This window comes from Gilbertella persicaria (assembly GCF_025201335.1).
Source record: "Gilbertella persicaria strain CBS 190.32 chromosome Unknown B0P05scaffold_3, whole genome shotgun sequence".
In the NCBI taxonomy this organism is placed as follows: Eukaryota; Fungi; Mucoromycota; class Mucoromycetes; order Mucorales; family Choanephoraceae; genus Gilbertella; species Gilbertella persicaria.
Genome location: NW_026251964.1, coordinates 487,548 through 504,162, shown reverse-complemented (window position 1 = coordinate 504,162; position 16,615 = coordinate 487,548). Strand labels below are relative to the sequence as shown.

Sequence of the window (16,615 nt, the reverse complement as noted above, 5' to 3'; positions counted from 1 at the left end):
AACTTTTAAACCTGCTTTCTCTCTGAAAGCTGTTCCTGAGTTCCAATTCAAAGAAATCGGAGAGAGAAAAAGTTTTGTCAAACAAAAAAAGATGAGTGAGATAATAAGAGGGAAAAAATGGTTTGTTTTCTTCTTTTTTTTCTTTACTTCATTTCATTTTGTATATCTGAATGAGTTCTAAACAAAGCAATGCTTCTGCTTCCAAGAAGATACGAATGACAATGGCTTGTGAACGTTGCAGGTATATAAATAAAAAGAGATGTTATCCAAATATTAATATTATCTAGGTCTAAAAAAGGTAAAATAGCTCTAGAATGGGGGTCCCTCTCTTTATTTTTTATAATTTTTTATTAATATATCATAGTGAAGTGCGACTTTGCTCATCCTCAGTGCGCTAGGTGTCAACAAGCAAAAGGTAAAACTTCTTGAAAATGACAAGCTATTTATTCTTCTTTCTTTCTTTCTTATGTTGCAGAATTGATTTACCATTCTATATTGTAGTTGAATGCTCTTATGACGGCAGTGCTACCCAAATCGATTTATTTAATTTGGTCAAACTAAACGAGACGGTCGATTTGCTGCAAAAACGAGTTCAGTCAATTGAATCAGACATTAAAGATGTGTGCAGTAATACACAGTATGTTGCCAACGAAATCAGGGTGAATCGAGAATCTTCGACCGAAAAGAAGGAAAAAGAAGTAGAAACAGTACTACAGCCTGCATTGAGGACAAGTACGAATAATATGAGTAGACTCATGGCTGCACCCAGCGCACAATGGTCTTTATCGCTCACACCAAAAGGACTTCGCATAGATACAAACATTGCATCATTGCATGATCTTTACGACATTCTATTATCTGGTGTATCTCAACTTGATTTTGCATCGTCATCGTCTTCGTCCAATATGCCGGACACAAACAGTCTTGAGACATCCTCACAATCTTCTTCCAGTACAAATGGTACCGAAAACACTCGTCTCGATAATGCTACTTTAAGGAAAAAGAATTCGCTGTGGAAGACGAGAATCAAAGCGTTTCCTTTGTATAGCTCTTGGGATCCTGAAAATGTTTGTACAAAACAACAAGATAGTGACATCAAAGCAATCGAAAAAATGCCTAAAGAAGTATTTACACGCATGATTTCTATTTTTGGAGAATGCTTTCTATGCTTGCCCTGTTACGATCCGAACAATTCAATCGCCCTTCGATTCGAGAACGGTACACTAGACCCTTTACTAGCAAATTCTGTTTTTGCTTGGACAGCACGACATGCTGCTATTTACCATGACTTGTTTCCTGGCAAGGACCCTAATCAAGTAGGCCATGCGTTTTTTCTTAAGGCAAAGTCTCTAGTAAAAGAACGATTTATGAAGACAAGTGTGGATACAATGAATAGTCTGTTGATCATGTATATTTATGCTATTGGAATTCCCAGCAAACACAAGACCGAAGTCGAATCAGAGGCTTATATTTACCTGGGCCTAGCGATACGTATGTGCCTTGACCTCAAGATGAACATGGAGTCCAAGAGCGATAATCCCTTTGAAAGAGAAAGTCATCGTCGCTTCTTTTGGTCCCTCTTCTTCTTGGAGACATTAGGCTCAATCCATTCTGATAGACCATTTTCTCTTCCTCCTAGAAACCAAATTACAGTTGGTTTTCCCACAGTGATGAAACACGAAGAAAGTGGAGAGAAAAGGTACCGAGTCGAGTTCATGATACAAAGGTACAAAATCACACGTATCTATCGAAACATTATCTACAAGACGACCGAAGAAAAGCCTTTACTTTCTCAGATATCTGCTATTGATAAAGAACTCGAAGAATGGCATAAAACACTACCCTCTTACTTTCAATATAAGCAAGGTGATATACATAGAAGAAACTGGGCTTCTACTTCGTTTAGAGAACAAGCTTGTATCAAACTGAATTGTGAATATTACTTTCAACTATCTCAACTTTACAGCCAGTTTTTTTCCAAGTGTACACAAGAAGAAAATTCTACAATTGAAGTGTTATCCAGGGACATATGCCTAAAAGCAGCAAGTAACACGGTCGAGCTATTAGAGTGTTGGGTACAATTAAAGCAGTTGTGGTGTCATTTTTCTCTTGAAAATTTAATGATGGCAACCTCCATCTACGGGAGCATCTTGTCTGAACCAAATAGAAATCAGCGGGAAATTGCACAAAAAAACTTAGAAAAAACTGCAAAAATCTTGGCTACTTCTCCAGTCCGACACCAAAAATATGTAGTAACGCTAGTCGCTCGAATCAAAGCTATCTTGAAAGAGGCTTTGGATATAGATTTGGTGATAGAAAAAACTCCCTTAGCTGGGACTGTCTCTAAACTTTGTGTTCATTCAGATGTGCCTATCATGTCTACCAGTGAATTCCCAATAGCTCATATCTCATTAGGAGCTAATCCACTTAACCCAAAAAAATTTGAACCTACCACCATTCCTTCAACAACATCTGATTTCGAGATGCATAAACCCGATCATTTCTCACAAGACATGCACTTTTCTGATTTTGTTTATACACCCACTATTCTTGACTATGGAATGGGCAACAATAATTTAATGATTCCAAGAGAATATGTCCAACAAGAACACTCATTCTCTTCACCATACAACCCTCAAGGCTATAGTCCTCACGCAATGACTTCGTCTCCTCAACCTAATACAAATATGCCATTTCATCCACCACCACCACAATTACCACTTCCACCTTCATGGGTACAAGTTAATTCAACCCCTCAACCAGTTATGTTGGAGCGCTCTCAAGAAGGTTATTATTCACCGCATCATCTGAGTCAATCTTCTCAACCATCTGATCGAATCAAAAACTATTACAATCAAAATAGTTATGATGGACCTTATTACCGTTAATACACGCCTACTTTGTATATACACCATATCATTGAATATATATATATATAAATCAAATACATTGCACACACGCACACACTTGATTTACAAAAAAAAAAGTTTTTTTTCGAATTTAAATAATAAGTTTTAGACATGCAAAAGAAGATTTTTAAAGAAATGGATCATGAAATGCAAAAATAATAAATACAGTAGGAAAGAATCTACAGAGAGATAGCCATGTTGTCTCGATGAATGATACAACTAGCATCCTTATAACCAAGAGAATCAATGACATCACTCTTCTTAGCCAACATGATACGCATAATTTCAGCAGAAGAGTAGTTGACGATACCCTTAGCAATTGTGATATTGTCAATAAGACCCTGAGTATCTTTGTGTTGGACAACCAATCGCACAGCCTGATGTTCGACAAAGTTACCCTCAACACGAGAAATGGAATGAGCATAGAGATCTTTATCAGCCTGACCATTATGAATAGCTTCTGACACATCACTTTCAACATAAACTGTACCAGCCGTATGTAGACCATGAAGAATCCACCACTTACGGTCCATGAGGGGTTGAGGCTTAGCTACAAATCGAGTATGAAGGGGCAAGTTTTGAGCGGATCCGTCAATAATTGGCAAGATATTTTCGGGAGTAGCGCCACGGGCAATGATCGTTGTGACACCAGCAGCAGTGGCGAGGTCTGCAGCTACTAATTTGGTGATCATGCCACCTGTACCGAGAGAAGAACCGGGTGCACTGATCTTGACTTGATCACGTAGGAGATCAATGTCTTCACAGACCAAGACAGGACGAGCTTCAGGATTATTGCGTGGGTTATCGGTGTACAGGCAATCGACATCAGTCATGAGGAACAAATAGTCGGCCTTGACCATACCAGCAGTGATAGCGGAGAGAGTGTCATTGTCACCAAATTTGATTTCCTTGACAGAAATAGAGTCGTTTTCATTAACAATGGGTACAACGCCCATGTCCAAAAGTTCTTCTAGACAGCTAACTGCATTGAGATATTGAGAGCGCTAAAGAAACATGAATAATCCATTGATTTATAAGGACAGACTTACATCAGCTAAATCATTACGAGTTAACAAGATTTGTGCTACAGGTTGTTCAAACTGGCCAAAGAGGTCGTCATACATGCTCATTAAGCGGCCTTGTCCTACAGCAGCGATAGCCTATAAAACGTTATGTCAGTATATATATATATATATATGTTTATAACAAGAAACGTCAACATTGGAAGTGGATGCTCACATGCTTTACCTGAATAGTAGCCAGCTTGGATGGCTTCTCAGTCATGTTGAGCCTTCTTAGACCAGTACCTACAGCAGCACTTGTCACAAGAACAACACGATGACCCAAGCGCTTCAACTTGATGATTGTTTCAACAATACGAGAAAGATTACCAAGCAAAGGATAATGGGTAACTTCATCACAGATAGAAGAAGTGCCAACTTTAATTACCAATGTCAAAGAAGCAGTTGATGGACGACGAGTATTGCGGATGTTGCGATAGATAGCCATGCTTGGAAAAAGAAAAAGTAGTAATGAAAGAAGCAGAGAAGAAAGGGATGGTTTTATATCAATCCCCCTTTTTTATCTTCCCAAAACAGAAAGTGTTGGCATTTAGCAGAATTCTCATCTAGCAATCATACCATTCAGTCATGCTCTATTTAGCCTTAGTTTCTATATACTCATGCTTACATGATCAGTTATATATCATGTCTATTAGGGATAATCTACCTGGTCCAGAAAGAACAGAAGAGCTGATAACGATTTGATAAGGAACAAAGTGGGGTGCCCACATCAGTACAAAAGTGGCCTAGTGAAATCATGTTCTATATCGAGCAATCCCAATCGTCATTGTTGACTGTTGACCCCACATTTTAAACATGTATATATAAACAAAAAAAGTAAAGCAGAGATAGACAACCAGCAAATCAAACTGCTCGGCATTGAATAGTTGCATGTGAGCATTATTTTACAGGAATAGAAATAGATCTAGACAACTCACAAGTAAAATTATCAATGTACCTTGATATATGTATTTGATCAAATATGCATTTTTTTCTTTCTATGCAAATTTCAGCGAATAGATCATTTACATCTTATCATGCCAAATTTGTAATGTGCATTTTCAAGGGACCTTCAAAAAATCTATGATGACATTGTAACACGGGTAATTTATGCCATTTTTCTTACAGAAAATACTGTGTAGTGATACTAGTTCGCTTGTGACAAAAGCTAGTAAGCACAAAAAAAGCTTATTGCTTTTTATGCTTAGACAATGTGAAAGTCTCAGGAGAACGCAACACAAATACGTAGCTTGTTCTTTCACCTAAAAGAAGAAAAAAACAAAGCCTCCCCATGACTTTGTTATTGCCTGTTCCTGTTTGGCTAATTTTCACACAAAACTTTATGCCGATTCAACTACCTTTTTCTCTTGAATCGCCTGATTATATATGTTACCATTAAGCAAAATAAGTGTTTATCTATAAAGGAAGTGTTTTTTAAAATCACGCGTTTAACTAGTAAAAAGCTAGATGGAAAGAATGTCATAAATATAAATAAAGCACGGACCTTTTAAAATTTAGTGTTTATGAAAGATAGTTTATTGTTTTTCTCTCTCTCTTTGTTTTTTCATGTTCTTATAAAAAGGCAGGGGGAGCGGACAAGTGTATGTATAATAAAAGAAAAGGGTTTTGATGGTATAATAGCTATAATAATAAGAATAGTAAAAGTATAATATCATAATGATAAGCTGGCTAAAGAAGTTGTTCATACAGGTCATATTTGTATCGTTTAATTCAACCATTTTCTAGAAGACTGTTGAGAATCGGATGATTTGATTTTGTATTTGGAAGCTCTTGATGCAGTGGTTGCATTTTGAATTGAATGAATGCTTCCATTAGGAGAAGAAGCAATAGAGGAAGTTCTCGAGACAGAACGTTGCATTGAATAACGTCTATTTGGTATAGGAGAAGTTGTGGGTGATTGCTTTGAAGTAGATGAAACGGAGATTCGATGGGTATTACTATTGTTATGTACGGTGCTCACTTGATTCATATTCCCAAGTGATATTCTTCGAGTCACTCGATTCTTTTGCTGATTTGTGATCCCTACCATAGAGTTTCTTGAAGAGCTTGTGTCTATGACTGACTTTGGTCTGCTACTGCTACGTCTTAGTGTGTTGGATGAAGCTATGTTGCTATTATTTTTTACGTGTGCAATGACTATAAAAAGGGATAAGTAAAAAATGGTGTGATATACATGTATTTTACCTTGATAGTCTTGCGACTCTTTGTCTTCTGCTACAGCTGCTTGTGCTTGTTCAATCAACTCTAGTAGCATAGCGCGAATTCTTTCAAATGCATCATCTTCGTCTTGCAAACATTTTTCCAAATCAGACGAGTCCATAATACCAATATCGCTGGAAGACTTTAAAAAAGCGTAGTGAGTATAAAAGTGTCATATGAACATGTCATTTTATACAAATACACATATATACCATAATACCATTTTTACTTAAACTTGTATCTAAGCCAGGCGTCAGTGGTCTCTCTATCCTGCATGAAACGTATGATGTATGAGACACAACCATAAATCATTCTTACTTACGCAGCTAGTTTGTTCTGTAAATCACTTATCGTATTGGACTGTTCTTTTACTACAGTCTCTAGAGTCTGATTTAATGTCATCAACGATTTCTTTTCTATTTCTAAGTCTTCTATCTAAAGAGCGATTATCAGCACAATGATATCTATGTACATGTCTTGCCCCTTTCCTTACCTTTCGATGCACTCTTGCTTCGTCTGCTTGTGTTTTTGCTTGTGTTGCCATGGTGCCTCTCAAGAGAAAAGAACCTAGACCTCCACTCATAACGCCAAATAAAGGGTTATAGGAAGAAGGCGTTCTTCTGAGCTGTTGTTGAGGTATTGGCTTATTTTCTACCTCCATATCGATATCATCATCTTCTGAGTTTACTAGATCGTCATCGTCGTCGTCTTCTTCTTCATCTTCAATATCATCCAATGTTGTGATACCATCATTGTCGGTTGTCGGAACTACTGGAGGAGGTGTAATCGAACGTCGATTAAAATTGGACAGGTTGATGCGACTAATCACAAGAGGCTGTTTTTGTTGAACAGGCGCTGTAGGAGTTACTTCAAAAGAGGCATTCTTTTGTTGCGTGCCTTTCGTTTGCTGGTTTTTAGTGATAATGTTGTGATTATTTGAAGTTGGAGATTGGCAAAAGAAAGACAGGCCGGGATTGCTTTCTGCAGATGGTTGGCGAATCATGGGTGAAGAAGTAAAAACAGTATTATTATAAAGTGTATTCACAGTGGACGCGGTTGAAAATGTACAGGAAGAAGAATTTGTGGAAGAAGAAAAGTTATTGCTAGTCTGTTGGTGAGAGAACTGAAAGAGATGAGGGTCTTCTGGTCTTTGTTGAGTTTGTTGGTTTATGGGACGAATAATATTGACAGCCTTAGAGTTAGGCGTCAAGTCCTTTGATAGCATCGAGGTCTAAATATCAAAAAAAGAAGAGAAAAAAGATTTTTTTTAAAAAAAGTGAGCTTATTATAGTATGGTATGAAGCGCAAACAGAAAAAAATGTATGAAAAATGAAATTCCAAAATTGTGTAGTAAGCATATTGTTTACCCACTTGATTCCAAATGAAGATGTGATCCTACATTTCAGGTACCGAATCTCGACATGGTTACTATGGATATTTTTGCTGGATTGCTTGATTGTAAGTGTCAGATGCTCTTTTTTTCCCCCCTCAACCTTTCTTTTTTCCATCGCCGCTTCAAGAAGTGTAAATGACAGCACACTTGAATAAAGCAACCAGAAATTTGGTCTCAGCTAACTATAGCAGCTTTTGCAATGCCAAGTCGAAAGTTGATTCCTACTTTCTCTGTTTCAGGTGGTTATTTTTATATTGAATAGAAATGAGAAAAGAATCTATTCATTTAAAAGTTCTGACAGTGTTGAGTCGTTATAAGATATCATGGAAGCAAACTGTTGAAGGTTCTTTTGTTTCTGGAAAAAAATCTTAGTTACGATTGGAACTCTGGCTAATCGCAAGAAATAATACATATGAAGGAGCAGGTCGAAATAGGATACAGCAATACTTAAAATAGATGGAGACCATCGAAAAAAATTGTTTCTATTAATGAAGCTACCTGTAGCATCAGCTTGAGGATTACTTATGCATACTCCAGCAATAGTAAAGACTTCTTCAACCGGAACTTTCTCGTGATATTTGAAATGATCTATACTCAGAGATTTGAAAATTTTAAAACCAGGAAGTCACTGAAGCTCAAAGTGTTCAAAGTGCTCAAAGTGAATGGCGGTGAGAAGAGAAAAATGTATTAGTGGCTGGGAGAAATATAGCCAGCTGTTATATGAGGTTCCTAGCTAAATGGTAGATTATGTTTAACTATTAGAAATTTTGAAGAAGTATTGCTCAAAAGTTGTCAAGATAACAAAATCTCTTTTACTAGTTTGACAGCGATAGAGCTTTAGTATCGAGTTCCATAATACTATTCAGCACGATGTCAAATAATAGCGACTCATGCTCCCATTTGACTCTCAATTTTAGCAAGTAAAAACAACTCTTTAATCAGAAAAGTAATTAAAGCATATTTTACTTCTTTGATGTTATTTGGCACTTTTTGTGTCTAACTGCATGAAAATAGGATTTGGAAAAAAGTATAGCTTTAGACGATTCGCATGAAAGTTATTTGGACTGACATAATCCAAAGCAACCCGCGTTGCAATTTCTTGTGTAGCCTGATCTGATATCATATAACTAATATAGTTTGACATGATAAAATTTATAGAAATTTACCTTAACTCTAAACAGTTCAGGAAAAATTATCTAGATATTAATCTCATGATACACTCAATAGGTCAGTAGATAAAATTATGCGTGGCTCTAACAGAATGATTGTACAAAGTCAGATGTAGTTTAATAAGTATAATTGATTCTGTATTAAGATGCACTTGATCATTATTTGACACCCAACGCAACCTTTGATACGGATTTCCTTTTTTAACACATATAACGACTTGATCAGTCCACATGGATAGATTGAATTACACACACAAAATCGCAACTTCATTGAGGATATTTCAACATAAGAGAAAAAAGACAACTACACTTTATTGAAAAAAAAAATCGTGTGGAAAATATAAGCAAAAATTAAGTACTAGAAATTAAGCAGAGTATGAGATACATGAACAATATTTATATTATTACTTACGTTAGGGTATAAGAAAGAGCAAAGAATAGAAGGGAGATAAATCAGTAACAGATATGAACCAGTATATGTAGAATACTTACACGGATACGAGGAGGTAGTTGAATATCTCCCCTACTATCTTCATACTACTACACAATATGACAAACCAATACCAAGCCGTGATTGATGTCAAAGGCTGTACCACCAAGTACTGATTTCTTTCTGTTTATATTATCTTGAAATAAATATCTCAACAAATCATCAACAAAAAGCTGAGCGCGCTTAAGTATCATCTTGGAATATTAAAGGGCTCTTAGATCATGATATCTCTGTTGCTAAGTTCGAATGACAAAAAACTGGGCTAATTTTTATTTCGTGTCAGTGTATAACCAGCTTGATTTTATAAACGGATTGAATTACAAGTGATGTTATGTGAGCCACAAAAATCAATGCCTCCTCATCTTTTCGAAAGCTTCGTTTCCGTTGCTAAAACGCAGCTTTGGGCCTTAGATAGATAGATTGCACTGCTTATTCACTCTTTTGATATATATATATATATATATAAATGTCTAGAGAAATATTTCTAAAATAATTGTAGAAACATTAAGTGAAAGTTTTGAACTAGGTGTATTAAAACTGTACATTCATTGTTGGGAAGGAAAGGGACCTTTCCAAAACAATATGTTATTGATTTACTTGAATCATCGTGTCTTTTACCCTAGATGTATCTTCACTATAGAAACATTGCGTAATTGAATTGAAACTATGGATATATAGTAAGATTCCAACATGCTTAATGTATATGCTAAAGGCTATCTTCCGTGCTCCATAAAGTCAGAATAAGTTTCCCCATTTGCTTATGATACTCATGTGATATTACATTGCTCACTTAAATAACCGAGATCGCCAGCTAAATAAATACTTTAACAGTAAAAAAAAAGACAACAGTCCATACATATCTTGTTTTCTTTCTTAAACAAACAAAGATATTGTGAAGCCTGTCTATATGCAAATAGGTACTTTAAATAGCTACTCCAAATAACTACAAATAGTGTTTGTAAGCACCCAGGGTACTTTTGGAGTTGGTTTGGACCAAAAGAAAAAAAAAAAAAAAAAAGGCTCGTAAAATTTGACCAAAATGGCCTTTCGACCAAACGGTACTAGTCATGAAAATGGTCGATTTGACAATTTTTGTTCTTCCTTTTGGCACTACGACACGAAAAATAGAGTTATTGACAAGTTTGAATACTCAAAATGTGTGCAAGGCGCTATAGTTTTTGATCAAAGTGTTTGTCTACCAGCTGTACTATAAAAATGGTAGGATGTAAGAAAAGAAAACTCAAAAACGAGAGTTTTTGCATCGACGCAGTATTTCACCAGCAATAAAGTTATGCTCTTTACATCAATAGGCTCAGAAAGCAAAGGTTTATAACTTTTCCTATTGTACCAAAGTCCGATTTTTTTTCATGCAGCGGGATGAACAATTGGACTTATATCGCCGTAGGAAAAAAACGAGGTGATTTGGGATAGAAGAGGATGTATAGAGGTCCATTTGGTACTCTAATAAAGTACAGAGCGGGTGGTCTTGAGCGTGTTTGTGAGAAAACAGCTTATAAGCCTCTGAAAGACAAAGGGATTGGTCAAGGGCGCTTTTGCATTCTCTAAAGCCACCTTGAGCAGTGTCTAAGGACAGTGCTTAGCCTTGAAGAAGCTTCTTGACGCATCTTTTGAGCGTTTTTGGAAGTAGTAGTCAGAATAGTTAGATAGTAATTGACTGGGTCAGTTGGGATGCCTTTCTCATGAATTGGGACTACATATGCGACTTGTCAACAGTGAGGCGTGTATTGCCAACGCTAACACAGATAAAAAAAAAAAAATACGGAGAACCACAGGAACGCTAAAATTTACGATATCGATACAAAAATTAAAGCTAGAGTCATGAAAGGATCAGGGTAATAACCGTAGATGTCAGAAACTTTTCATGAATGCAATGGATTTACAGAAAAACATGCATGTTTTCCAACTTCGCTAAAATTTATGCCGACTTACAAGTATGCCGTTTGTATATTTAAAAAAAATTAAATAAATCAAAAATATTTTCTGTAGACAAAAGATAAAAAAGAAGGATATTTTTTAATTTTTTTGTTATAAATTAAAAAAAAAGTCAATTTTTCGATTTTTTTATTGTAAAATAAATAAACAAATCTACCAGTTGATGGTCTTGCTGTTTTTAATTTGAAAAGGATATTACTGCCTGGTAGATTTGTTTATTTATTTTACAATAAAAAAATCGAAAAATTGACTTTTTTTTTAATTTATAACAAAAAAATTAAAAAATATCCTTCTTTTTTATCTTTTGTCTACAGAAAATATTTTTGATTTATTTAATTTTTTTTAAATATACAAACGGCATACTTGTAAGTCGGCATAAATTTTAGCGAAGTTGGAAAACATGCATGTTTTTCTGTAAATCCATTGCATTCATGAAAAGTTTCTGACATCTACGGTTATTACCCTGATCCTTTCATGACTCTAGCTTTAATTTTTGTATCGATATCGTAAATTTTAGCGTTCCTGTGGTTCTCCGTATTTTTTTTTTTTTATCTGTGTTAGCGTTGGCAATACACGCCTCACTGTTGACAAGTCGCATATGTAGTCCCAATTCATGAGAAAGGCATCCCAACTGACCCAGTCAATTACTATCTAACTATTCTGACTACTACTTCCAAAAACGCTCAAAAGATGCGTCAAGAAGCTTCTTCAAGGCTAAGCACTGTCCTTAGACACTGCTCAAGGTGGCTTTAGAGAATGCAAAAGCGCCCTTGACCAATCCCTTTGTCTTTCAGAGGCTTATAAGCTGTTTTCTCACAAACACGCTCAAGACCACCCGCTCTGTACTTTATTAGAGTACCAAATGGACCTCTATACATCCTCTTCTATCCCAAATCACCTCGTTTTTTTCCTACGGCGATATAAGTCCAATTGTTCATCCCGCTGCATGAAAAAAAAATCGGACTTTGGTACAATAGGAAAAGTTATAAACCTTTGCTTTCTGAGCCTATTGATGTAAAGAGCATAACTTTATTGCTGGTGAAATACTGCGTCGATGCAAAAACTCTCGTTTTTGAGTTTTCTTTTCTTACATCCTACCATTTTTATAGTACAGCTGGTAGACAAACACTTTGATCAAAAACTATAGCGCCTTGCACACATTTTGAGTATTCAAACTTGTCAATAACTCTATTTTTCGTGTCGTAGTGCCAAAAGGAAGAACAAAAATTGTCAAATCGACCATTTTCATGACTAGTACCGTTTGGTCGAAAGGCCATTTTGGTCAAATTTTACGAGCCTTTTTTTTTTTTTTTTTCTTTTGGTCCAAACCAACTCCAAAAGTACCCTGGGTGCTTACAAACACTATTTGTAGTTATTTGGAGTAGCTATTTAAAGTACCTATTTGCATATAGACAGGCTTCACAATATCTTTGTTTGTTTAAGAAAGAAAACAAGATATGTATGGACTGTTGTCTTTTTTTTTACTGTTAAAGTATTTATTTAGCTGGCGATCTCGGTTATTTAAGTGAGCAATGTAATATCACATGAGTATCATAAGCAAATGAGGTAGATATTACTTTCATATTTCAATGATTTAGACATGTCTCTTGATAGTAACTGATGCTAGAAAACATATTTCACAAACTAATCCTGGTCTAACTCGCTTAAGGGTGAGCACGAAAAGCTATTTTTACTATCTTCTTTGCTTTTTGCTTTGCTCAAAGTTTTTCTCTTATTTAAAGTTTAACCTGTCATGTTATTCGCTTTGCTCTAAACGCATCAATATACGATTTTGTTTGCCTGAATCTAAAGCATTAATCACAGAATTATATTTTAAAATACGTATGGCTTACTCTTTTATGCGCTTAGAATTTGCTGATGGTCGCTAAATCAAAACGCTTGCATTCAATTCAGCCTGGTTCTGAATGTCTTACTCATGAAAAAAGACGACCTTGTTAAATGCTCATCTTAGAGCCTATGTCACACTTTGAGTGTCAAGCAATCCATAAAAAGTAGTCCATGTTCAAAATTTCACTAATATTATTACATCCTAAACTTTTGAGTGGTTGATCGACTTGATACTCTATGGTTTGTGGTTGCTACAGTGTGACACAAGCTACGATTTATGATTTTCAGTCAAGTTTTTTCTCTTATTCATTACAAGATCTGTTTTGGCCAATGCATTGAGCTTTAAAGAACTTTTAAGAAAATAGCAATCATATTCCGATGTCAGTTAATTCACATTCATTGTATCAATTGTAATGTCTTCTTGAGGGAAAAAAAAGAGTCAAGCATGTCTACTCACTGGGTATTGGCATTTGAAAGTTAATGTACTTGTCTAGCTAAAATTGACAACTTGAAGATACTAACCTTATTTGGGTATTTGAAAGAACTCAGGGGGAGGAAAACCTTGACAATCAGTTCTGTTGTTACAACAAATAAAATATCGTGTTTGTTTACCATTGATATTCAAAAGCATAAATGTTGTATTGCAAAAGCGTCTAGTTTATTCTGTTTCAATGTTTCACTTTGTGCTTTTTTAATGGAACCACAACAATGGCTCTTTCAAAAATACTAACACACCAAGTAGACAATAATCCTAATTCCATGGTACTTGTTTTACTCGCAGGATATTTTGAAGGCAATAGCAAATCTATTCAACTTCACTGCATTGACATTGTTTGTGTATAGTAAAACTTTTTTTCTCTCTAACATGAATTATACAATTGACGCACAAAAGCATAAATACGAAATAACATACGTGCTGGTTTGTATAAGAATCCTACCCAATAATGGTTTTCAAGAAGTTGCTTATGTAGAAAAGACCTTTTTCTAGTATCTCAAAAATGCTCTCTTTTAAACCATCGACACTAAAATAGCACTTGTTTTTAAAGGATAAAAGCCATCGTATCTTGCTTGATAGAAAAAGAAAAAAAAAAAGAGAGAGAGAGAGAAAGAGAGAGAAAGAGAGAGAAAGAGAGAGAGAGAGAGAGAGAGAGAGAGAGAGAGAGAGAGAGAGAGAGAGAGAGAGAGAGAGAGAGAGAGAGAAAGAGAGAGAGAGAGAGAGAGAAAGAGAGAGAGAGAGAGAGAGAGAAGGCATAAATCAAGCTCAATTCTTGTTTTCTTAAACATCTAATTAAACAAGCGGGCTACTTCGGTTCTCATCATGATGACCGAAAAAGCGCTCCTGCCACAAACTCCACAGTGAAATTGGATTGGACGAATTGCAATCTGATAAAGAAAAAGCTCGCGCTTTTATTGGTAAAGATTCACAGTCTCATACTAAAATCTGATTACATATAAACCGCACCCCAGCTTTTTAAATTTTTTTTTCTTTTTCCTTACATTTTCTTTTAAATAACACAATGTTGCGCACCACTTTTAACGCTTTTAACAAATCAACCCGTCTTATTCAAAAGCCCCTTTCTATTTCTGGTGCTCGTTTCTACCATGAAAAAGTAATTATCATCATAACAATAATAGGGAGTATATGACTAATCCAAAATAAATGAATTTTAGGTTATCGATCACTACGAACGTCCTCGTAATGTTGGCTCTTTTCCCAAGACAGATACTGATGTTGGTACTGGTCTTGTTGGTGCCCCTGCTTGTGGCGATGTGATGAAATTGCAAATTAAAGTAGACGATGCTACTGGTAAAATTGTTGATGTTAAATTCAAGACATTTGGATGTGGTTCTGCTATTGCTTCTAGCAGTTTCATGACTGAACGTGTTCGTGGTATGACCCTCGAACAAGCTGGTCAAATCAAGAATACTGAGATTGCAAAGGAATTATGTTTGCCTCCTGTCAAGTTGCATTGCTCCAGTAAGTAGTTGATAAATTGAGTTGAAAGTGTCATGTGTTTACTAATATATGAATAGTGTTGGCTGAAGATGCTATCAAGTCTGCCATTAAGGATTATAAAAAGAAGCGCACTGCTCGTTCCAGCAGTGCATAAACATGTTCAGTTGACACTCTTGACTATAAAAAAAAAATTTTTTTTCATCAAAAAAAGAAGAAAGCAAGTCTATGTTTCTATTTTTTTGGCTTCAAATTCCATACATATTTATTCTTTTCTTTTTTTTATACATACATTATATCCTTTGTTGTAAATAAAAATGACGCACAATAGCAGCTTATGACAAATTCAATTCCTTTTTTCTATATATATATATTAAAAAGTGTAAAATGAAATGGAGTCTGAAACAATGATGTTCGTCGTTTAAGCTGCGACAAGCAACGGAAGGAGAATTGGAGGTCAGAGATAAGAATTCAATTGTCCATTGGTGGATGACTAGGGCTTTTTTTTATATATATAAAAAAAAGCTAGAAATCAGATGCTCTCTTTTTTCTTTCTTTACTTTTTTTTTCTCTTTTTCTATTTGATGCCCATCACTTCTGTATCTTCAAGAAGCCCTGAGGCCCTTCTTTGTAAGATCTATATAGATCAAATATATAATTTGTATTGACTTTCTGTTATTCTTAGCTTTTACTACAAATACAGCCACTACATTATTACCTTGTTCAACAAATACGAAATTGAAAAACAACAGTTTTGCTTATTGTAATAACAAATCAAAAAATCAATTACCTCCATTAAATGAGTTTATTGCACAAGTCTTTAAAAGATCTAAACTGTCGCCCTGTGTCTGTCTTGTTTCATTGATCTACTTGCAACGGTTAAAGTTAGGTTTGCCCAGCCATGCCAGAGGAGATGTTGATACACCTTATCGCCTATTCCTTGCTGCTATTCTAACTGCATCTAAATTCCTCTCTGAAACGGGTACATGTCTTACAAGCCAAGCCATTGTGGTTATGACAGATCATGTTTATACACCAAAAGATATCAACCTAATGGAGCGCAGTTTTCTTGGTCTCATAAAATACAATTTGTTTGTGAATGTACAAGCAATCAAAGAATATTTGGCCATACATGGAAAAACCTTAGAAATGGATCTTGTTGAGGAAGTTCTGGACCATTAGTGTATGTGTGTACAACCATGAAAAATCACACACACATACATATACATATACATACATTCGCATTCGTTCCATTTTACCATTGTATATTATATCTCACACAGTGAGAAAGAATTCTTTTTGTTGTTAATTATACCTTTCTTATTTTATACTACCCATTACTAATACTTAATGTAAATATTATTTATGTACACTTATAACAATAAAAAAAAACCGCTTATCGGTTTGTCAACTCGATATATCAAATCATATGATCGTGGAACCTTTTTATTTTGTTTTTGTTGTTATTATATATTTTCCTTTTGTACCTTACTATCACTTTCATTTTGCCGATTTTATAGCTGAGTTTTAGGCGAAAAGTATATTTGCTGTTCAACAAACAAAAATACCTTTTTGTATATGGAGTTGTATAAATCTATTGGTTAGGAAACATTTGCTT

At 35.2% G+C, this 16,615-nt stretch overlaps 6 protein-coding genes across 6 annotated transcripts; 3 read left to right on the top strand and 3 right to left on the bottom strand.

Moving 5' to 3' along the window:
- Nucleotides 1-170: 170 nt before the first annotated feature.
- On the top strand, nt 171-2,888 carry B0P05DRAFT_583286 (uncharacterized protein; the record flags this gene model as incomplete). Its single annotated transcript, XM_051582238.1, has 4 exons — nt 171-241; nt 288-298; nt 365-415; nt 502-2,888. 4 exons carry the CDS (start codon nt 171-173, stop codon nt 2,886-2,888), a joined length of 2,520 nt encoding a protein of 839 aa, XP_051439123.1.
- Nucleotides 2,889-2,988: 100 nt separating this feature from the next.
- On the bottom strand, nt 2,989-4,800 carry B0P05DRAFT_170935 (glutamate 5-kinase). Its single transcript, XM_051573134.1, has 5 exons — nt 4,638-4,800; nt 4,550-4,593; nt 4,158-4,494; nt 3,959-4,069; nt 2,989-3,913 (listed from the first exon to the last, which is right to left on the bottom strand). The coding sequence occupies exons 3-5, from the start codon at nt 4,416-4,418 to the stop codon at nt 3,089-3,091; spliced, it is 1,197 nt and encodes a 398-aa protein (XP_051439122.1). The 5' UTR covers nt 4,419-4,494; nt 4,550-4,593; nt 4,638-4,800; the 3' UTR covers nt 2,989-3,088.
- Nucleotides 4,801-5,494: 694 nt separating this feature from the next.
- On the bottom strand, nt 5,495-6,333 carry B0P05DRAFT_524370 (uncharacterized protein). The gene is made up of 3 exons (XM_051576192.1): nt 6,176-6,333; nt 5,683-6,127; nt 5,495-5,604 (listed from the first exon to the last, which is right to left on the bottom strand). Exons 1-2 carry the CDS (start codon nt 6,309-6,311, stop codon nt 5,697-5,699), a joined length of 567 nt encoding a protein of 188 aa, XP_051439121.1. The 5' UTR covers nt 6,312-6,333; the 3' UTR covers nt 5,495-5,604; nt 5,683-5,696.
- B0P05DRAFT_524365 (uncharacterized protein) lies at nt 6,176-7,510 on the bottom strand. The gene is made up of 4 exons (XM_051576191.1): nt 6,684-7,510; nt 6,513-6,625; nt 6,403-6,455; nt 6,176-6,332 (listed from the first exon to the last, which is right to left on the bottom strand). Exons 1-3 carry the CDS (start codon nt 7,413-7,415, stop codon nt 6,416-6,418), a joined length of 885 nt encoding a protein of 294 aa, XP_051439120.1. The 5' UTR covers nt 7,416-7,510; the 3' UTR covers nt 6,176-6,332; nt 6,403-6,415.
- Nucleotides 7,511-14,532: 7,022 nt separating this feature from the next.
- On the top strand, nt 14,533-15,283 carry B0P05DRAFT_524354 (iron sulfur cluster assembly protein 1). Its single transcript, XM_051576190.1, has 3 exons — nt 14,533-14,653; nt 14,715-15,021; nt 15,078-15,283. The coding sequence occupies exons 1-3, from the start codon at nt 14,561-14,563 to the stop codon at nt 15,152-15,154; spliced, it is 477 nt and encodes a 158-aa protein (XP_051439119.1). The 5' UTR covers nt 14,533-14,560; the 3' UTR covers nt 15,155-15,283.
- Nucleotides 15,284-15,544: 261 nt separating this feature from the next.
- Nucleotides 15,545-16,413, top strand: B0P05DRAFT_524352 (cyclin domain-containing protein). Its single transcript, XM_051576189.1, has 2 exons — nt 15,545-15,627; nt 15,683-16,413. Exons 1-2 carry the CDS (start codon nt 15,582-15,584, stop codon nt 16,177-16,179), a joined length of 543 nt encoding a protein of 180 aa, XP_051439118.1. The 5' UTR covers nt 15,545-15,581; the 3' UTR covers nt 16,180-16,413.
- Nucleotides 16,414-16,615: the final 202 nt, after the last annotated feature.